Source organism: Puntigrus tetrazona, chromosome 3, assembly GCF_018831695.1.
Source record: "Puntigrus tetrazona isolate hp1 chromosome 3, ASM1883169v1, whole genome shotgun sequence".
Classification (NCBI taxonomy): Eukaryota; Metazoa; Chordata; class Actinopteri; order Cypriniformes; family Cyprinidae; genus Puntigrus; species Puntigrus tetrazona.
Window position 1 is genome coordinate 9,607,278 of NC_056701.1, and position 24,032 is coordinate 9,631,309.

Here is a 24,032-nt window from a genome sequence, read left to right on the forward strand (position 1 = left end):
CACAGGTTTTTTTGCGTTTAATTTCTTTTTATTAAAAAAAGGAATGAACTAATGTGTATGTACCTACATTAGTGTTTGGGATTGTACCGATTTAGCACAGGTAGCTTGCTACTAAAACACAAGGCTATTGCACACAAGACATTCTATAAGTATACACAATACATACATACTGTACACAGATACATACATACTTTCATATATTTATCATATAAAACAAACATTGTTCCACAGGGTAGGCAATGTTTTACATTGAACGGAGTGATAGGGATGCTCACACAGGCTTAAACTCTTCATGCATTAAAAAAAAAAAAAAAAAAAAAAAAAAAAGAGGAGGAAGAAAAACCAAAATACATTAGGCCGGTATTGGAAGAGCTGCCAAAGTGCTTTCTCTGCTGAACTAAGGCGATCAGCAGAGGAAACTAAAACATGTTGGGATCAAACAGCAAACGATTGTGCCAGTGAAAGTGTCGGACTGATGATATTAACGTATGAGAACATCAAGGTCAGTTCATAACAACAGGAAGGAGAATAGGAAACACCGGACTTCCTGTAGTTACAGGAAGTTGAAAGACTCTTCAGAAGATTTGTGACCTATTAAAAGAAGAATTTAAGGCATGCTTAGTTTGTCTTAATCTACCTTAATCTTTCCTGTCTTATCAATGGCGTTTCAGTTAACTTTAAATGTCATTAAGACTTCACAGTGAGTGCCCATTCTTGTTGCTGCAAGCTCAATAATCAACAGGAGAACAGTGATGTTCGGTAATACTGTCGATCAGCGAAAAGGTTCGCTCATAACACTTCATTCTTAAATTCAGTTTCATTCGTCAAGAGGGCACTAAATAAAGCATACGCTGCCGCAGCGATGCTACGGCATTGTCATGCCAACACAACTGAGAAACTCGTATCAGGAATTCAGTAATCACATTCTGATTGTGCTTTCCTCTTAGGAAAAATTAGGAATGTCAAAAAAAAAAAAAAAAAAAAAAAAATAGTAAGGGACAGTCAGTTAAGATGGACATAGAGGAGTAACATTGACAATTGTACATAGGTTTGCCATACATATTAGTTTTTACACAGGTTAGGCTTTCATGCAATACAACGAAGCGGAATACTTTTATTGTCAAACGGTAATCAAGGGATGTTATGTATATCAAGTAATTTGATAAATACGTTTTGCAAGCATGCATGGTAATTTGGCTCACATGGAGTGCATTGTTGATTTCATCTGCCCACTCGAATCTCTGAACCAGTCTACTTGAGGATAGGATACAACTTGTATGTGACTTCTGGCAGCTCGGCCAGCATTTTAAAATATGCAGTCCCAATCTGCCTAGAAGTCTACAAAGTGCAACTTTGATTTTTCATGTTTTGTCAAAGAGCTTAAAAAAACATTACCAATTGGCTTGCTTTCATTTGCCTTAATGCCAAATACGTGGCAAGGTCTTATTCTGCAAAGTTTTGCAAGGACAGAAGCAACAAAGGAAACATGGGGAGTTCTGGTAGCACAGTTGTGATGTCTACTCTAAATGTCCAAAGACATTGATAGTGATTCTCGTTTCATCCATGGGGCCTCTGAACACTTCCATCTTCTGTGCCTTGCCTCCAAGATGGAGCCTCCCCTTATCTTCAAACACCCGAGCAGACGAAATCAAACGCAGGTAGTGCAGTCCTGCATGATGGGAATGGACTGATGTTCGTGCTTGTTGGTGCAGTGCTCCATCGAACTCGAGCTCTTGAGGGGTACCATGCAGCGGTGAGGAGGCCGGCCACAATTGAGCAGCCCCCAGCAGCAAAGCACCCGGAGGAACTCCTTCCTCATGTCCTTACTCCTCAACGTGTAGATGAGCGGATTCAGTGCCGAATTCAGTGTGGCGAAGCTAAAGAAGACGGCAGCATTGTTGAGGACTGGACACTGCTCCATCGTACAGGAAGTGTCCAGGAGAAGGATGGTGAAGGCGGGCAACCAACAGATGATGAAGACGCCCAGCACGATCGTGACAGTCTTCAGGAGAGCGTAAGCTGGAGAATTGGTGGCCTCTTGGTGGCTGGTACGCACGATAAGGTAGATGCGAACGTAAAGGATCACTATGGACAGCAAGATGACTGTGAAGATGGTGACGACAAAAAGGATGTAGTATCGGGAGTTGAGAGGCAGGACAGCGGAGCAGTCCTTTAGGTTATTAATACAGTTCCAGCCGATAATGGGAAGGCCTCCAAGGAGGATGGACATCACCCAGCACGTTCCGATCAGAAGAAACATGCGACAAGTTTTGTTGGAGCCATAAACTTTGACCTTGGTGATGGCGATGTAGCGCTCTATGGCGATGGCCAGCAAGCTGAAAACTGAGGCGGCCAGTGCGATGAAAGCAGTCCCTTCTCGTATGAACCACTGGACAGGCACCAAATGAAATGTCCTGGAGCCTGACAGGAAGATGTTGGCAATGTAAGCGGAGCCAGCCAGCAGGTCAGAGAAGGCCAGGTTCCCAATGAAGAAGAACATGGCCGAGTGGAACTTCTTATTGCGAAAGACGGCAATGAGCACCAGGAGGTTTTCCAAGATGATGATACTGCAGATTATGACAAATAAAATGTTCAGGGTGCTCAGGCCTTGTTTGCTCTCCATGCGGTCTTTTAATTCCTTCTGGCTCATGTTCTTGGCAATGCGATAGTGGACCTCTATGAGAGTCTTGTTGAAGTACTGAGAGTATTTGCTCATGGTGACCGTTTGGCAAAGCCCTGCAAGCAGATGGCCAGTAGTCATTCAGAGGGCAGATTGTCCGGGCTTGTCTGGGCCAGCAGGGGCACAGGAGATGAGACGCCCAGCCCGAAGTCACGTCTCAGGGGCCCAGGAAGCTCCTCAGTGTCACCTGGAAACAAACACAAATCAATTACTGCCAGGTCAAAGGTAAGAAGAGAACAATCAAAGTCAAATATAAAGTTAAAAGGGCTGTATTTTCTGCGCCAAACAGTCCTGTCCAAATCGGTAAATGTTACAGATTATCTATGTGTTCAAACAATGGAAAATGGCGGAGTGTTTGTTAATTTCTAATCATTGTTTTTGAATTAATTTCACTGACAAATCATTTTCATAATTTTTTTTACCACTGAAAATGAGACTGTAATGAAATCAAAACTATTTTTGAATGACAAAAACATTGTTGGAAGTCTGAAAGAAAAAAACCAAAAAACAGAAAATAAATTTAAAAAGCGAGGTCGATGTGAGGGAGGACTTAATTCGTTACAGGTTTAAGCCAAATCCAGTGTACGATTACTGAATTCATTCATTTCAAAAGAAGGCCAATTTTTTATTTCTTTATGAGAAGTGGTTTTATTTTATTTTGAGATAGACACATTGTGTCACAGCAGAAACATCTGTGTCTACTTTGCATGTTCAAGTCATTCATATTACCGGATGTTTTCTCATAAATTTACATTTAAAAACAAATGCGGAACTTAGACAAATGCTTAATAAATTCAATACTCTATAACTAAACCCAATTGACTAAATCTGCTACAGATCTAGTGGATTATATTCTTATATTTAGTTGACTACATCTACACTATTCAGAAAAACTATTCAGATGACAAAAATTTTGCTAAAACTAAATATCATTTTAGTCCAAAGACTATGACTAAATTGGAAAAAAAATATCTTTATATCTTGTAAACATAGCTTTAAAGACTTGTTTCTCATATTATGGTGCACATTTTACACAATCTTAGACTGCTGACTGCAGAAGCTCACTGTAAGAAACTTGAGTGTGCACGCTAGAGGAGCATCTGTGACTAGAATCTGGAGTCCTGTGCCGCAGACATCAATAATATGAAAGTCTAACAAGCTTACTTCTGGTAGTGTGCGCTAGACTTTCTCTAAAGCACAAGCAGTGGTCCTGCATTGATCAGACGCATGTTGGAAACCAAAAATAGCTCAAGTAGTGTTCTGGAATTTCCCTTCTGAGCAAAAGCTACATGCCAGAACTGTCCTTCAGCTACGATCTGTTCTTGCCGATTAAACTAAGATAAAGCGAGAGTCTTCCACACCTACACGTAGCTTTATGTAATGCTAGATGCTTACCGTTACTTATTACTTGTTACTTATTACTGTAACCGTCACGCTTTACTAAAATCACCAAAATCTTTGAAATCAGTGACTAGAGTGTAATTTCTACAAGACCACAATGGCTATAAACATTTCCCTAATCTAAAATCCCCTTTGAACTGCTGATGACTAAATAACAATATTCTTTGCATTTTCTCCGTTTAAGATTGTTTACTGAGGAATAACTGGTCACACAGTGTTGAACGTGTGAAAATTACTGGACATGTTTGAGAAAGAATGTAAGAGACACTAAAAGTGTGAGCAAGCAGGCGTGGTTACTTGTGTCTGCCCTGGCTCCATTTACAATATTAGATATAATTACAGTAGATAACGTTTTTTTGTTTTTTTTTGCTAGACAGTTGCTGCATTCAGCATTATGCTGCAGAATAAATAGTACGTATCAAATATGTAAAAGTTCAAAGTTGTCATACTGTTTACTTTTTGGCTCTTTTTGCTACACATCTGTGAAATTCTGTTCATCTGAATAGAAGTGACACTACTTTGTGGCCACACAAGTGTGGAAACTGTAATATCCAACAAATTTGTTCGTTGACATCTACATGAAAAACATGAGATACAAACTTCAAGAAATAGTTCATCCAAAAATGACAATTTTGTAATTTACTCACTTTCATGACAAACACAAAATAATTTCTATTTATTTTGAAAAAATTTAAAGAACCAGAAAGTTGTTGGTCTAAACTGACTTTCATTGTATGGAAATAAATACTATGGAAGCCAATGGGGTCCATCAACTGATTACCAGCATTCATCAAATCATCTTATATTCAGCGTAAGAAATAAACTAAATAATGACACTTGAGTGAGCTATACTATATTAAGAGATCTAGTAGTTACCAAATTATACAGCCACAATTAAAAAACAGCATAGAGCCATGACGTTTTGTCACTTTCTGTTCTTGTCATGAACTGAGTTTCCTGTCAGCTCTCTACTGTCAGTTTAACAAAAAAAAAAAAGCATCACACGGTACCTAAAAGTGAAGTCTGAGAACAACAGAATGTGCTTTAGCGTATACTTGCATACGTTGCATACCATCTACCCACATATTATACAGAAACTATAGACAAAATATAGGCTGGTGATGGTCACACAGGGATAAGATTGAAAGATTGCTCAAACGTAGTTGTTCTTGACTAACGAGGACCACTACCCAAAACAACATCAGTACAGTCAAAGCCTGAACACCGAAAGACACAAATCCTCCGTCAGAGTCACTGTAGAGACTATGCAGCCATGTGGAATGGCATCTGGAGACAAAGGCAGGAATCTGAGACATCTGTGTGTGACGCACACACCTCACTTTAACATCACTGTTTGCTGCACACAGTTCAAAACCCTTCACATACATAATCGCAGATGCCGACTTAAGTAAACATACCAGGAAGCGCGTCTCAGTCACCTATAAGAACACAATAAGCTACAGCTGCGTAGACAGTGGCACAATCCTGCTGCCAAATGCCAATAATATCCAGCAAGGCCATTTCCTTGAGCAGTAGCGGAGAACAATAGCCTCCTTGTCCAGGTTGCATCTCACTTGATACTCTCTACTGGCACACTGGTCCAAAATGACGCCAAACGCAGGACGTCCCATTCGATCTCTTTTCAAGTGAACACATTTTTCACACTGTAAACAATCAACGGTTTAGACCGTCAAACTTAAAATTACCCATCAGAATGTGAGGGTCGCCTTCTCAGAAACCGACAGATGCGTTTCAAAAAAGGTCTACTTCCAACACCCACTGAAATTTCACTCTCGGAACAGGTTTGAGTGGGTAGTTTCGCTGCTGACAACTCATGTTTGTGATTTTACTGGGCCATCTGCAAGGTCTGGGCCTCTGTGTTAATGTGGAGACCTTTGCCGCCTTTCATCTAGGGATTTGACAGCATGTGAAACCTGATGGTCTGGTTTGACGGCAATGTCGTCTCTGGCCTGCCTCACTTCACTATAACCCTCGCCCGCCCGTCCTTCAACGGGACGCCAGATTATCCTATCTAAATAATGAATCTTTTGTCTCTTCTTATTCATCATACTGAAAGATAAATGTGACCCTGGACCACAAAACCAGTCATAAAGATCTTTTTTTTTCAAAATATGGATTTATATAAAAACTGAAAGCAAAATAAATAAGCTTTCCATTGCTGTATGGTTTGTTAAGACAGGATTTGGCTGAGACGAATTAAAAGTCTGGAGCAAAATTAATTCAAAAAATTGATAATATTGCCTTTAAAGTTGTCCAAATAAAGTTCTTTGCAACGCACATTACTTAAAGGTTGCACAATTTCATCTGACTAATATCAGAATCAGCCAATAATGGCTTTAGAAGTATATTTCAGCATCGACCTGATATGAAAAATTATGCTGATGTGTCTTGCCGATAACAGAAATACATTAACTCGCATGTGCTTAGGGTGTGTTAGTGATTCGATCACGTCAGCGGTGTGACTCATTTTTAAAGCAAAGTTTTGCTTGAATGGCGATTAGATTAATTGCTTCGCACATTTAAGCTGAGAATGCACGCACAGAATGACGCATTTGGTGTATACACAAATAACATTTAGACAGTTTCTGAAAAAAAATTAAATAAAAATAATCAACTCATGAGTAAAATGATCAGCATTGATTTAAAGGTCAGAAGCAATAGCTTACATGAATTAAAAAATAAATAAAAATAATATTTATTATTTTATAATGATTTATTTTTATAATATAATGATTTATTCATTAATGGCATTAATATAGTTTTAGAACATTATGAGCTCTAAAAGATTTTCGTAAGGTTTTAGGCCATCTATAATATATTAGTATAACCATCAGCATATCAGAGCGTGATCCATTAGCGTGTATCCCTAATATGACTAATCAAAAATTAAGTTTTGATACATTTACAGCAGGACATTTACATGGAACATGATCTTTACTAAATATCCTAATGATTTGTGGCATGACAGAAAAATGTATTATTTTAACCCATCCAATGTATTTGTTGGCTATTGCTACAAATGTATGTTCCTTAATAAGGATGCACTGAAATGAAAATTCTTGGCCAAAGCTGAACAAAATGAAGCCAAACAATGAAGGCTGAGTACTGAACACGTTTTGTTTGCATAACTAAAATGGGTTTTTTTCACGGTTTTGTCTAGCTTTTAAAAGAAAAAATATACAAATTGCAAAACAACAATTTAAAAATAGTTACTTAACACACTAAACATTTCTTTAATATACTTCTAACTATACCAGCAAGGCACAATTTAACTTAAAATATAAATTAGAAAAATTTGTTGGCCATTTTCGAGACATCCTTGAATCAAGCATGTACTTTTTCTGTATAAAAACAAAAGATGTCATTGTTCGGCATAATTTATTCATTCTTTTTATTGCTAGGCCGAACAATTTTGCTTGCCGAACATTTGGTTTTACAGTCCTAGGTCACAAATAAGACATAGGCCAAGTAGACAAAATGTGACTGCATCTCCAGTAGCAGGTCTCCACGGTCCATATGGCCAACGAGAGCAGTCTTCCTGTACACAACTACGCTACTATAGGCCAAAGGAAGCGCTTGTGGTGTCAGAAGACTAACATCCTGTTCAGACATGATAGCTGACTGGTAGAGAGCAAGAAAGTTAATGTGGGAAAGGTTTGGTGGAAGCGAGAGACACGAAAACAGAGCAGAGGAAGTTTATTCGGATTCTTACAGGTGAAATACGTGCGGCAGGAAACGTGCTGAAGCGCAACAGCAAGTCGCTCGTTTTGTGGCAAAAGTGCAACGGATACACATCTCTTCGAGAAATCTACGTAGATTAAACAGTCGTGGCTCAGAACTGACTCATCACATAGGTCGCTCTTACGGTGCTTGTGACAAGCATATGATCTCGCCTCTGATTTCAGTGAAACCTGAACTTAAGACCCCAGTCTCGGGCAGGACCCCGCCCACATCCCCATGACAGCTCGACAAAGGCCCCAGGTGTTGTTTGCGCTTCCCAGCAATACCTGATAAGCCCCAATTAGTAAGCGGCGTCTGAGCAACCGCGTTTCCCACAACGCACCTGTCACCTAGCATCGGCTGAGCACCATTTGCCTCATTCTCCAGAGAGATCTCTGAGAAATCGTTGCAGGCTGCAAAAACCGTCAGCAACCGCACACAACTGGAAAAAACCCAGAAGGTACGACACGTAACCGGCAGATGTTTCACTTCAGCTTACCATTTACCAAGCTAATTTAAGTGTTGTTTATTAGCACGCTTTTTTTAAACACTTAAATTATGTCACCTATTTTACTCAAGCTTAAATGTCGACCGGTCTGCGGTCTAAGTGGATGAGTAAAGTTGTCTGTCTGCATCGTGGGATGTATAAAGTGCTTCGGCACTAATTCTACATCCTGTAGTCGTCGTGATAAGTGTCACCATCCACATGACCGCATTTTTTCACTTCTACCACAAATGCACCATTACACAGAGCTTATTCTTGGGGAATTTTATAATACAACAGGTTAATGCAAAAACAAAGTGAACCGCAAGTCATTTAAGCATTTAGGCAGTCGGAGGTGACCTTTAACAGATCGACGGTAAGGCGAAATCGGTGCGCTTCTAAATGTTCGAATGTATTGTAGGCGGACTGTAATACAAGTAATATCAAAACACAATCGGTTTATAGCACGTGATCATTAAACTGATTATACCCTGCCCCGGAGAGCTGTACAATTTCGTCATACGTAATTGTATTGATTGGCCGGCTAGGGCTGGTTCTGTAATATCAGATGTAAGAGGGTAAAAAACAGAGCACTTACAGGAGAGTGGGAGGAAACGGGGGAGGAAAATTCCATCTGTTTTGTTAAACCAAAAGAGTCAAAGCTAGTCAATGTGGAGAAGGTGATGCAACACAGTCCTAAGACCACAAAGCTCTATTCAACACGCTCTCATTCCACCCTGCTAATGACCCAGCTCTGATATGTACTTTAAAGTCGCCCCCTACTATGAAAGGAAAAACCAAATAACTCTGATTGGTTGTCTAGACGTGCTATAATGTATAATATAGTCATAGGGAAACAGCAGTACACCGTTATTACTGTACAGCTCCCTCATGAGTTTTATATCTGTTGCATTTCTGTAATACTTTTTAAGTAAGGGCGAATGCACATTCATTTACAAAAACTGATGACAAATTTTATTTTTTTTTTCGCTGTGCATTCCAATTAATCTTAATCACTGCAGTTGGGTTATGATTTCACACAATAAAAGCATGAAAAAAAATTCTAAAGAAATGAAATGAATTATGTTTTTGCAGATAAACTCTTCACATAACGCTTATTGGTTATCTGCTGATATTGGTTAGTGTTGGATATTTTATTATTTATGTCCAATTCCTTGGTTTTTACATTTAGATGACCAACTAGATAATGAATTAGGCACTTTAACTGAGATATCGTTCGCACTCTATAGCACCTTTTTGCTTAAATATACAACAAAATATATGCAGCGTTCAAGAAGTTTCATCTAAAAGGAAAAACAGTTGAATTCAAGCCAAGCTCTGTCTGTGGCAAGCTACTACAGAACTGCTTAGTTTGAAAAAAATGTAATAAAATAAATACACTACCTCTTAAAAGTTTGACACCGGTCAGCTTTTTAGTCTATTAAACACACCAAGCTGCATTTATTTGATTAAAAATACTTTAAAAACGGTAGGCCAAATATTTTGAAATTTAAGTTACTTTTTTATATATTTTCAATTATATCTTTTAAAATGTCATTTATTCCTGTGATGGCAAAGCTAAATTTTTCAAAAGAACAGCATTTAAATAAACAGAACTAGGCCTATTTTTAAACATCAACAAGTTTTTAGCTGACTCTCAAATGTTTGAACTGCAAGTGTATGTAAAAAGCACTTACAATTGTTCTTCTTCCACAGCTGTCGATGCATGTTGGTGGGATTTTATAAACTGAGGTACAAGTAAAAATTATGTTGCAATCTGACAATCTACAACGATGCTACTGTCTACAGAACCTAACTTGCATTTAACCAGAACATTCCTTCCTAAACCACAGCAAATAAAACGCAAATGGGAATATACTGCATTGTTCGTTAGTAGAAAAAAAGCTTGTGGCTGAAGCTTGTATCCACAAACACATGGAGAAACCGCTTGGTTTAGCCTAATGTCTTCAAATTGCACGCTGACCCACAGCTGAAGCTGCATGTAGCCTCATTCTCACAAGTCAAGACACATGTGGGCAGGCTGTAGCAAGTCTAGTGCTAACGCATGCAGACCAGACTTATGTGCTGGTGCCACAGCTCTGCAGCAAACCCAGAGCCTGCTCGAAACTCTTTCACAGTGCGTCTCTCCATTACAACCGCGCATCGATTAGCTCTGCTGAAACGGCAACGTTCCTAGTAACAAAGTTTATTTTTAAAGTTATTAACGTCAGTGTTCTCCTATAGCACTGAGAGACCGACTGTGATATAACCGATCGACCTGAAACCAAAGCATTGATTATGATGTTAGTAATGACGAGCAGAGCAGGAGGAAATTTTCGAAGCTTTTGCAGTGGAATCTAGATACAAATTAAATAAGCTGTAAAAATTTTTTTTTTACATTTTGTCTTTGATATCAATATATATTATAATTAGACTTTATGTTGTAACTGTACTAAAATATGTAGAAAATATTTGTATGTGTTAAGAGTATTTTAGAGCAACAAAAAATATTCAATTATTACTTTGAGTAATATTAAATGCATATGTAAAAAAAAAATATATATATATATATATATATATATATATATTATTATTATTATTATTTTATTTTATTTTTTTCTGCATAGCATTTTCATTACACCTTGTCAAAACCTTTAAACATCAAGTTATATGCAATAAAGGTGTCTTCACTAAATAAAATCCAAATGATGCTCCTAGGAATAAAAACATGCAAATAAATAAAAATTAATAATAAACTTAAAATCTAAAGTTGCCAAGAGAATGAAATACTCATTATTAATCTAATGGTTTCTGAACGGGCATTAAATAAAATAGTGGTAGTTTTTGTTGTTTTTTTATTTACTTTTCCCCCTTATATTTTCCACACAGTCTCTATTAGAATCCTAAAATACTTGCTTAATTAAAAAATAATAATAATAATAATGAATATATGTAACATTTTTTAACAAAACATATAGTGCATGTTTTGTGTGGGAGCAAGCTTTGGGAAAGTTTTAAGGAGTCTGTCCAGATTTTACTCTCCTGACTCATCGGTCCTCAGCAGCAGACAAGCAGCCTCCCTTCAAATGATTTCCATTTTTATCTCCAGGACGTGGATGAGCACCAGGCGTTTAGATAACAAAGAAGCTGTCTCAGACATCTCAGAAACAAAACAGAATAACACCCAAATGACGTTATCCGTTTCTCATCTGTACATTCAAACATATAGACACAGTCACAACACTCCAGTGTACCGTCTCAAGGCATCATGTTCATCGCAATGCTAATGTTTATTTTGTTAGTTTATGTGGAGAAGCAGCAGCTATAGTGAAGTTCTGAGGAAAAAAAATAACTCTGAGATTTAACCACAGATACAGTGCTGGTTTCACACTCAAACGTCTACTAAACGGCAAATAAATGGCAACAATCTTTGAGCGGCTCTCAAGTTCTCTACTATACAGTTTGAGCAGATACGGGTGATTTGAGAGGGTCTGCTATATCTCACGTACACGATTCGGTCCTTTCATTTACGCAAAGGCATAAAAAAGCAAAAAGAAAAACACGAGTTGCCTAAGTAAGCAACAAGCTCTGATGCAATTATATACAGCTAGGGTTGTTTCACAATCAACAGTACCTCTGGAGCACGAAATAGCATTAGACGAAAAATATTTTCTCTGCTGCTGCCATTTTTAGCTATGCATAATGAAAGACGAGACAGGAAATGAAAAGAGGAATCGTGAAATTAAACACATTAGATATAAACGTGGGTGACTGCTTTAGCATCACAGGCCAAACAATGCATTTAGGTAAACGTTTGGTACGTGTATTTTGAACCATCCCTTTAACATTCGTAGTTAAGCACAAAAGTTTAAAATTATCATTAAAATTAAATGCATTAATCAAAAAAAAAAAAATTATTTAAAATGTTCACCAAGAAAATAAACGGTCATTTGAGAAGCCCAAATAAAGTGATGCTGAGTTGATACTTGGTAGCTACTATGAAGTGTGGGTGTTCAATTAATGACTTCAAGTCGAAATCTTCAAGACTTTGATTCGTATGAGACAATCGCAATAATTATATGACCCAAATCTATAGTCCCAACCCCTCACCCAAACCAAAGCCAGCTGGTGCAATATCTAAATTTAAAATTTCTCATAAAAACTATGAATTGTCATGAGTGTCCTGGATGACATGGTCTACAGAAATGGGTTTTTAAACCCAAAGTACGCTTTGTTTTATTGCATTTGCGCACTAGAAAGGTCATTGTCATTTTCTGTCACAGAAGTGTGGGTGTCTAATATTATTGGGGTCTCTATCGGTTTGCTGCCGTTTCCGTGTGCCACTGAAGAACAAGCTGACACCAATCTACATGTCATTACTTCTCTCAATTGATTCGGCTAATTACGTCTTTGTTTTGACTTTGTGTGAAGCCCAGGCACCCTTTCATGGCCGGGAGCCACACAGACTGTGTTCTGCTATAGTAATCCGGCACGATTTGAAAAGTTTGGTGTACGATTGTCCTCGGCTGCACGGGGGAGGGGAGGAAACAGACGAGGGAAAAGAGAGAGAGAGAGAGCTGCTATTCCACTCAGCTTACATTTAGCCCCATTATTTCCTCTCAGAACATTAGTCAATACTGTGTGGCTCAAGTCTATTCTTCACTCCTTAGTCTCTTTTCCTCCCCTGCGAGGCATACATAAACAAAAGCCCATTAGAACTCACGGCTTGTGGTTTATATTTGTCATCTCTGTTTATTTGCTGATGCGTTTCTTTGCATGTGGGCAAAAGGCGACAGGAAAGAGGAGCCGTGTATGAAGAACCATAATGGAATGGAGAAACGTTTTGGAGTCAGGGTATCGCTGGACCGTGCATAAAATATACATACGTTTATACAATGTATAGAATATGCATGCATGCAAACATTCAAAGGTTTATATTCAACACAAGTAACAGTGCTATCCTCGCCACGGCTGCATTTATTTGAACCAAATTTTAATTAAAATAATAACTGTTGGTTACACTATTTTAAAAGGACAATTCTCGATATCAATAAATCATTAACTATGATTTTGCCTCAATAAACTCTTCATTTGCTAATTTTTAATAGTTAGTAAGGTAGTTATTGAGTTATAGGAATGTGTGAACACTAGTAATCCACCAATATGCCAATACGCAACTAGTTAATAGTGCACTTGCTAAAGTGCCCATGCTAAAGTGTTAGCATGTTTTCTATTTGAAGTACACTCCTGTGAGGCAAAGCTGAATTTTCAGCATCATTACTCCTCGTCTTCAGTCACGCGATACTTCAGAAATCATTCTATAATGCAGATTTAAAAATAGAAACATTTTGGTGAAAGCTTTTTTAAAATCAGGATTCTTAAAAAAATAATTAAAAATTAAAAAACAAAAAAGTGGATTCGTTTGAAATAGAAATGTTTTGCAACATCATAAATGTCTGTACTGCAATCTCAACCTAATTTAAAGCATAATTTATAAATAAATGCATTATTAAAACTAACAATTAAGCTTTCGCTAATTATTGCTGTTATTATAACAATTATAAAGTACTCTTACTCATTTAGTACACACATGATACAAGTTTTTATTTTACACAATATATTGTTCACTTTTCGCTTTAAACATTTGAAATGTACGTGGCTAATGACTGAGAAGTCTTTTCACTTTTGTGATCTCGATTCAGATTCGTGACCGATTCTTTGTCGTCCCAACCCCCTACGGTTAAATGTCTACTGCATAGATCAAAGGAAAGTCCCACAAAAGGGTGATTAAAAACCATCAGGAAGGATTAATTTAGAACAGCCATGGTCTCCCTGTCTCATTAGATAATGACCTAATGCAATAATACTTTGTTATTTAATCTACCAGAGAATTTGCTGCCTGTTAAAGCATGTCTAGACGTTCAAGGATGAGATCTCCACGCATCGGCAGAGCACAGGAAGACCCAGTCAATAAAAATTCACTGTTTTATCGACGGCAACCATATACGAAATAAAAAAAACCCAACCGAAATGGCAAGCTATAAGATAAGTGGTTCAATGCTGCAGCGGGCTACCGGATGAAAGTCAAGAATCAGTTAAAATTTAAACCACACAGGATCAAGTTTCACAAGTTCGTTTTTTCTCACACTCTTCTGCTGTTGTCCCTATATAGGAAGTATCCTTTAATGAAAAGGTCCTAGAACAGAAATCACGCTTGCTTTGTTCTACAGCCCTGCTCCTGTTCCCCCATAACGCAAACCCCACCCATGCTCATATTCTTCTGCTTTATTATGGGATGTGTGTGCGTGTACCGTGTGTGTTCTAGACAGACGAAACGCTGTCAGATCTTCGTGACAACAGTGTACCATTGTGCAAATGTGACCTGCATGTGTCAGTTGTGTTTGGGACAGTGGGGGTGTGATAATGTACCGTATGTGCTTGTGGGTGGATGCGTTTGGGGGTTGAGGGTGTGAAAACAGGGGGAGACTCCACAAAGGAAACAGGCACCCACACAGATGAACAAAGCGGTCTTGATTGCCTTTTGTGATACGATGCTGTATTATGGTCTGGTACCTTTCATCCAACAATGATGGAAGGGATAAGAAACAGGGTGGGGGAGAACTAGCCAGTGTGCCTAAACTATAACAGATCCACCGAGAGAGACTCTGGGTGTGTTTAGATTTAAATATTCTGTGCATTAAATGACGTTTCAAAAATCCATCTTCCATCTTTCCCAGACCCTACTGACATATTAGAGCAGGTCCCTTTGGGACGATAGACCGGATTGCATCACAGACTGTCTGTCATAGTAAAAATGAAAGTTTTACTTCCTTTTCTATAATCTTAGACTATAGTCAAAGATTCAGTGGCATACTTTGGTTTTCGTCAGAAGCACTATTCAAATTGAAATGCGCCTTCCTCTTCGATTTTCGAGCTGTGACTATTCTAAATGCTAATTTACATAATGATTGTATGAATTACAACAACAAATGAAATATAATACATACAATTAAAATACACTTTAGACATATTATATAAAAAGAAACTGCGTTAGTGTCAGGTTAGCCCACCTATTCAACAGTTAAGAGCTAACATTTATAATATTGTGCATTATTCAAATATAATGGCAGTCAAATTGACAAATTTTGCCCTTTTTAAACGATTACAATTGAAAACACAACTAAAATATTGGGTAGATATACAGTGCCTTCTACAATGCTATTAACTATTTAAGGAACTTTTTTTTGCTTTTATCTCAAAAGACAATATAAAAATCGAATTATTTAATTTTGAGAATAACACGTCATAATAATATGATGCTTATTATTTTACAGAGTATCAATGCCTTTATATACACGAAGAGTTCATTTACAAAAACAGATTTGATAACTTTTATAACTTTTTTTTCATTTCCAAAAATCATGTTTTGTTATCATGCGTTTTATTGTTACCTAGTCAAAATAACTCAACTGCAGTTTGATTGGGATTAACTGTAATGCACATAACGAACATGATTTTTGAGTTTTGCAAATGAACTCTCAGGGATCAAAAGCCTGAAACACACGCCGCTAGAATATCCTATATCACATTTACATTACCACAACTAGTTAAAAGTGTTTTGTTTTGGACATATCTTCATTGATCATGTCTTTTGAAGCAGGACTGCCACCGGCGCCCTCAAAAATATCTGGTGCATGTCATTTTATTGCCCATGGGGTGCGGTTTAGTTATCGATCCAAAGCAGATCAAATTCAACAAGCTAATCAGTGCTGGATATGTTACAGGGGGGGAGTCAGAAACCATATCGAGTGGGCCTATAACTGTATTACTGGCACAGCAAGCCGTAAATCTAATATATTACAGCGTCTGAATATGTTTTTCTGCAATACTGACTTTCAGGGTCTGGGTTTTGACATGTCTGTGAATTTGTTTTGTTTTCTATCACCACACATAAGTCTTACCAGCGACCCGTTCGTTCGTTGCGGGTCACTTCAGAAGACATTCGTAAAAAAAAACCCTCCTCTCATCGTCGAGGGAGACTCGGCCAGACTTACCGATTACAAAACATAAGCACTTTATTTGATTGTAAAAGAGAAGTGAGGGATCATTTTCCCTTCTAAAATGTCATTCTTAGTCTAAATGTTTACCGCAAGTTATGCAAGGCAGCTAACCGTTTCATTTAGTTTCAGTAAAAAGACGAGATGGAGTTGTGCAACATCTTTTTCAACAAATGATTGCAACAAAAAAAAAAAAAAAAAAAAAAAAAGAAGTGAATGCAACAACATCCCACCAGAGAGCAAAGATCTGGGTCATTCTCATGCAAAGAGTCCCAGTTTGGGCAGGATCCATGTCTTTCTGCCTCTCATGGACATTCATGACTTTGCGTTAGCATGAGGATGGGCCTGATCCTATCACAGATGCCACGACTGAAAGAACAGGTTTGATGGACAAAGCCCTCCTTCCACAGTTTAATCTGCCGAGCTCTAGCGAGCAATCCGGCTCTTCATTCCAGCAGGGCTTCCTCGGTGGGCTTCTACTTCCAGGTGCACAAACAAAGGCAGTCAGGGTAACAATACGCTGTCTATCACGAGAGGGAGGGTGTGCGGGTCTGGCATGCCGTTATCTCTTTCAGTACCTGCTGGAACCTTAATGCAGTTGGACAGACTGATGCCTGATAGATGTTTGAAAACCACACTCTGACCACATCACTACATATCCACCACTTTATGGAGTACTTCAAGCCACAAATCATTCAGAAATGTTTTACGGCTCACTAACACAAAAATGATCTCCAAACCTCGTTGTGGCCAGTCGAATGGTTAACATTATCATAGCACAAGAGAGACAGATTTACAGAAGAAACGTCACCGTTGCAAGGTTTCTTAAATCTTGAAACTGCAATGCTATTTCAACATTTTGGTTCTCAATTGGTTTTGCTTGAACAAGTATTTGCATGATGCCAAAGTTAGTAGATAGAAATAATCTGCACGCCACTGCAAGAAATACATGAGAAGATTTTTTGTGAAAGGCGTTCACAGCACATGAAGATTTTTATTTTTGGGTGAAAATCATACGTTTTTTTTTTTTCTTTTAATTAACATGCATAATTTCAACAATAGGCAAAATTAACATGTCATTATCATAAATGTCTCGTGAATTTTGATGATTTCGTGCTCTCTGCAGCACAAAAACACTGTGGTTTGTTAACCACTTGCAAGTTAACCAGAACTGGGTATATAGTAATATGTTATTTTATAAGGTGCTGTAAAGTTTTGTTGAGTTTTGTTCTTCTGTAGTTTGCAATGCTTTTGGAACCTGATGTGTGACCCATTTTTAGGTCACGAACCACTGGTTGAGAACGTATTAAATACAATATATTGCCCAAAATACACTTTCTCTTGCTGATCTGAAGATCTGTGTACACCTGCATCAGTGTTAAGCCGGATCTGCCGTTCTATTGTATATGGGAGATTTATATCAGTCAGGTGATGTTTTGCAAAATTAAACCCATAAATAGCGATTGTGCACAGATGCAAGACATGAATAGAAAGAGAGACCTTTAGAAGTTCTTCCATGACTCGAAACGCTATCTGTCCTAAAATGGACAAAGTCTTTCCCCTAACTGAAACGCTGCTCAGTAAATATTTAGAAAGTTTCCCTTGAGCCTTGTCTGCATGTGTCTGCGTGAGACAGACAGATTGGGCTAAGTGACCGTGCTGTATACAACATAAATTTAAGGGATTGTGTTTGTGATTGTCTCAACATTAAATATGTACGCTACTGTACGGTTGCATCAAACATGCAGTCTGAACGACCGTGTATGTGTGTGTTGCGGAGAAGGTTCGCTGCACAAGGAAAGGCAATGCACTGCTGCGACACTCCCAGTTCTTGGCACAGATACTGCTAGCTCCATATTGCCGGCTGTGAGTTGTAACTTGCTCAGCAGCAGCCTCCAAAACAGAAGGCGTTTATTTTGTCCCAGCTGCCACACCCAGCAAAAGTGTTTTTCGGCCGAGGAAAGATGGCATGATGCCTTATAACAGCACGAGCCCTAAAGCGCTGGAAACCCCGGCCTCTATTAATATCACCAAAGATGGTTTATTATTGATTGATGCGATTGGAAAAAAAAAACGCTGCACTGGTTGACCAGACACGCATTGATCACTGGTCATTCCTCCCTTAACAACAAAACATATTGGTTTGCCAATGATGACTGTGTATATAATATCTTTTGTCCTTAAAGAGAAAAGTACACACACACACACAAAAAAAAAAACTCATGTTGTTTTAAACCAGTTGATTATCCTAGCCTCTCTTTTCAAAATAATCAAAATGAACTGGCAAGCTCCATAAAAGAAAGAAATGTAAATAGTAACACCCTATTGTATGGCCATTTTGAAGCCTCTATTTTTAGGAGCGTTATTGACTAAAAATCATGATATTAGCTCTCCAGTTCGTGAACAGTTCGTTTTTGAAGTCGGATATTTTCAATCTGTATACAGAATCATTCGTGGATTTAACTGAATGAGTTCACTGGTTTGAAATGTGCAAAAAAAATGTTTTAATATTATATTTTATGTCATTTTGGAGCTTCCCCAGTCCTGATCAAATAGCACACAGAACATTCTGTAAAAATGCAATATGTTTTCCACGTAGCTAAAACAGATCTGGACCGACGCGAGCATGCGATTTCATTGTTGGGTGGTCTATTGTTTAAATGCTCTGCCTGACATAAGGGATTCAGTCTTCCTCAGTGAAGTCTCTCTCAGGATGTGCAGCAAGAGCTCTGTCTGTTGCCAAAATGCTAAATGCAAGAGTCCTTGAGGGATCGCTCCGCCCACACTGTGACCTGGCCCCACCCTTAACCCCTCATGTGACCAAACCCAAAAATCCCACACTTCCAGTTCCCACCACCGCCTGCAACATTTATTTATCTTTCCGTTTGCTTGGATAGCGTTTATTTATTCACTTTTTTTTTTTTTTTTTTTTTAAGTTCGCCTCTCATGCACAGTCCCTCAACAACGACGTCTGAACGCACATAGTGTGAGACCTGTGGGCATGAAGAACGAACCTCATTCTGAAACATGTGTTTCTGTGACAGAGTTGAACTTAAGGTCAAGAGAAAGCACCATTAGGTAAAAATCAGGCAGTCGGAGTGCAACTTCGCAAGCCAAGGTGAAAACACTGTCATAATGAATAGTACCACGGATATCTAAAGGTGAAGACTTTGCCGTTTCATGAAAGTTTTAAATTAATTCTGAAAGAAGAGGCTCAGACTGAGACAATGAGTCACAGTTAATACATTGATTCCTTGCCCGCAGAACTCTGTGGAAAGCTCAGCAGACTTCTACAGAATTAGGATGCCCATTCACAAAGCTCTTCACATGTTTGGGCTAATTTGATCATGATTTCTGCCACCAACTAGCAATTTTCGCCATGCTTAAATGCATTCCACAGAGTTACATAGGTTTCCTGGGAAAAAAAAAAGTAACTAGTGTATTTCATGTTGGCCAAAAAGGTTCAGTTCACCGTTTTTTTTTCTTAATGAATAGAAATCTAAAAAAAAAATATATAATTTTCAACTGTGAAGAGCCTTTATTGGAATGGAAAGATTCCATGGATGATGAAGGTTCTTAATGGAACTTTTATTTTTAAGAGTGCAGTGTCAAAGCACAGTGGGTAATATTAAATAAAAACACACAGCTGAAACTTCCCTCACGTTGACATGGGCTGAGAGTGTGAACGTGAATGAAGAAAGCGGGTGGTGGTCAGCGTGGCTGGTTTTGTTCTGGTTTAATGAAGCATAGCATCACATGATGCCAACGTGGACTACATGCTGCCCATATCGGCTCTGTCTACAGATCGGATCCCAGCGTGATGAAAATCTGCTGTTTTCGCTACACCCCACCATCACCTGAATAGACCCCGCTAGATGGAAACTCTCTACGCATCCATCAATAGATCCGACACCTGATCTTCCTTCGCAGCTTAATTTTCCCACTTTAGCAATGCTGTTGCCGTCCAATAACTAGTTAGATCTCCTTTAAAAAGCATGCAGAAATTCCCATGTGCAAGTGCAAAGCACTCAGTCACAGAACAGACAAGATAATGCAATCATTCCATTTAGAGCTTTTAGAAGAATAACCTGACCTCGCACACATTTCACATCCACACTTGAGAATGATGGATGGACAGCTCTCAATGTGATAACCAACGTTTCCTCTTACACGTCAGCTTATCTCGCAAAGGGAGGCATTGTGCACCACAAAAGCAGATCACAAAACATCTCAACCCCATCCTCTTTTCTTGTCCTATGGAGGGGTGTGCACTCCCAATATACAATCAGTACCTTAAAGAGGTGCTGCTGGTGAATGATGATGGTATTTTGGACTAATGGGACGGATGCATTTCATAGCATGACCTAAATTAAGAAGCCACCGCAATGGCTTTTCAATGTTGCTTTGGATTCCAGAGGAGACAAAAATCAGTATATATATATACACACAATAGAGCTGACCTACATCTTTACAATTGTCTGGTTTCATTATAAAAAAATAGCCAACACGAAAAACCTTAAAGGGCTAGTCTACCCAAAAATGCAAATTCTATCATAAATTTACTCATCTGGACAAAACCACAATGCTTTTTTTTTCCTTCCAAAAAAAAGGACACTTGGCAGTAATTTTTACAATCAAGCGCCATTAAAAACACTGGTTCTCGTGTGTCTTGCAACTGAGCGTCATTGCAGGTCTGAATGTGTGTAAGCTTGAATGACGTTTGAGAACAAACAAAGATGTTCAAAAAATAACTACGAAAATGAAAACTCTTTTCCAGCATCAAGTTTCGAACCCGTATGGCTTTCCTTCTTGCGTGGAACACAAAGAGTGATGTAAGGCAGAACAAACAGGCCTCGATTTTATTGTACGAAAAAAAAAAAAAAAAAACAACATGCGATGAAAGTGGCACAACCTTTTGTTCTTCGCAGATGAAAGGACAAGGGTTTAAAAGAATCTCGGATGAGTAAATGATGGCATCATTTACATCTGCGGGTAAATTGTCTCTTTAGTCTCAGTCACCACAAAGTAATAACTTAAGTAGGTTTATAGTAAAATTCCCCTAAACATTTACTTCCAAGAAACACCAGGCAAACGAAGTACAAGTAAATGATGACAGAACTGTAATTTTTGTGTGGGCTATCCCTTTAAGAGACAGTCGCCAGTCTCAGAGCACTCCTTCCAGAAGCATAATGCCATAATAGAGTCTTTTGTCTTATTAATGCAACTTTTAGGAACAATGCCATCCTTACAGTGACGGATGGGCAAATCCTCAACGGCTGCAAATGTCGCAAAGCTCCCTGCGAGCTCAGCAAGAGCCCGTCCCCGTTGACAAACGAAGAGCTCCTGCAATACACACGTTGAAGAGCGGCGGGGTCTGGATGATGCAGGTCAATGTTTAACCGCGCGCACGTTACACATTACATCGGCGGCCAAACATTTGCGGGCTACTTTCTCGTGAGGCATGCAAAACGTATGCGTGCCGCGCTTTATATTCAACCGACACCAGCGGAATACGCATGTGTCGAAAGCTTTGATAAGGCTATCTCGCGCAGGTCCTTATCAGACGAGTGCGAGCGAGAAAGACCACGGAGCTGACGGAGATAGAAACGTGCCGCTGTTGACAAATAAACATATCGCAAGTTGCTGTCGGAGTGTGCGTTTAGAGAAGGACCCGCGCATCTGTTTCAAGCATTTGCATAGGAGTGGTCATTAAAACACACAGCTGCATCGCGCCGCTGTGAAAATTAACGAAAAACTTTTGTAACGCTAAGGAACGTTCGACTTCAGTTAAGAGATATGATTATTTTAGCGCTGGCAAACGTACTTACCCCATGTGCGATGCCTGGCAGAGAGAAGAAGCGAGTGCCGATTGTGGTTTTAATCTTCATTTACAAAGTTTACAGGAGATTCCGTAATTCCCGATTCCGCTTGATCGAGCCTCGAAGGATCCGTCGGGAGAGCCAGAAATAACTGATGTTATAAAAGTCAAAACTTTCGCGGAGTCACTGCTGCATGTAATCTAATCATTAACGCAGCCATGCTTAAGATAAACGTCAAAAGACAAGAGAAACACTCTCTAGGTTTGCGTTCACGTCTCTGGGACGCGTCAGGTACGGCTGTATTTTCCGTTTAATTCAGAAATCGGTAATCCACGCGCTGTTCGACTGAACAACAACCCCACGGTCTGTGCGCGGCGACGTAATACACACTCTCACTCGAACACACACACACACACGCGCGCGCACGCACGCACACAGCATGGAAGCGAGCAGGATGCCTGGGTAATGATTTTTACACCCCTAATTTGCCTGTTCACGAAAATTCATGCATTACAAAAACATATATAATTGCAGACGGACGGAAAAACATGCTTTCACCACTCGATTAAAATGTTTAGGATCAAAAAGGCACATTTGTGGTAGTATTTTAGTTTCTGTCTTTAGAAATGAGCTCCAGATGTTTTTTTTTTTTTTTTTTGGTTCCACCTCCTCACTTCCTCTCAGTTCTTAGTTGTTGGGAGCCTTTAGTCTTAGTTTTTCCTCTTTTTCTTTTTCACTGGATTTTATCGTGGCTTTTATTGTGGCACAGGCATAGTTTTTACACAAATAAATGGTATAATCATGTGGAGTGATTTGGCGGTCAAGTATCAAGAGACTTGGGATTGCTATTGATTGATTTTTCATCCGTTTGCTGTCCATTGTCAGTTACACTTGGCCACATAAATGTGTCTATATGCAAAACAAATCTAGTAGACATTTTCCCACACTGTATTCACACTATTAATTTCCACAATGATGCAAATTTCGAGTGCTGATATGGTTGTTGGCATTTGATGATGTTCCTCATCCATTATTCCTCGCTTGCATGTGGTTTGCAATACTTCCAAACTTCCGTATGGGAGGAGTGATGTTTATGTATGTGGCCGGAAAAACCAAGTCGTGCCTTGCACCTCATGAGGTGGTTTGAGAATGTGTTTGTGGCGGGCATTTACACTTGGTTTCTTATGGTATTACCACCTTTTGGCTTAAAGAGCCCACTTAAGGACATCAGAAGGTTTTCTTTCTCAAATCTTTCATTTGTAAAAATCAACCTACTAATCACTATATGTTTCCTATAGCTCTTATGCCTCCTGCCTTCAACTGCAAACGTTTAACACAAAATCATCCTGTTTTTTGACCTACAACACTAATTTTGAGATTTCATGTGGTCAGGTACACGCAATTAGTCTTGTCTGACATCTGCTCATGCATGTGTTAATGTATGCAACCCTTCACTGAGTCACTAGAATCTGTTTAACGGTTCGTTATCCTTCTTTTTAGCACCATTGATGCATTGATATCCGCCAGTATCATGGTTTTTTTTCTTGATGAACACGTTTCGCCTCAGGTGTGTGCCGTTTGGTCTAGGCTTGTTTGTGATTGGGGCTATGTTGTATCGTGTTCACACACACAGGGAGGGCAGGTATGAATCATAAGAGATTTAGCTGGTTGAACACTACATTTAAATGTGCTTTCTGGTGTCAAGTTAAGTCTGGTCTCATTTTAATAAGAACCATGTGCTTAATTTCATCCTGTTGTGAAGATAAGCCCCTCAAGCGTGTATGGAAATCAATGAGTCATCAAAAATAACGTTATATCCACCTCAAAGTGATTCCTGTTTCAGTTTATGA

General features: G+C 38.8%; 1 protein-coding gene across 1 annotated transcript; it reads right to left on the bottom strand.

Moving 5' to 3' along the window:
- Positions 1 to 6: 6 nt before the first annotated feature.
- s1pr2 (sphingosine-1-phosphate receptor 2) lies at positions 7 to 22,635 on the bottom strand. The gene is made up of 2 exons (XM_043235720.1): positions 22,192 to 22,635; positions 7 to 2,867 (listed from the first exon to the last, which is right to left on the bottom strand). Exon 2 carries the CDS (start codon positions 2,759 to 2,761, stop codon positions 1,649 to 1,651), a length of 1,113 nt encoding a protein of 370 aa, XP_043091655.1. The 5' UTR covers positions 2,762 to 2,867; positions 22,192 to 22,635; the 3' UTR covers positions 7 to 1,648.
- Positions 22,636 to 24,032: the final 1,397 nt, after the last annotated feature.

Excerpts from the sequence above, each read along its gene's own strand:
- s1pr2 (XM_043235720.1), bottom strand. The coding sequence starts at position 2,761 with ATGACTACTGGCCATCTGCTTGCAGGGCTTTGCCAAACGGTCACCATG.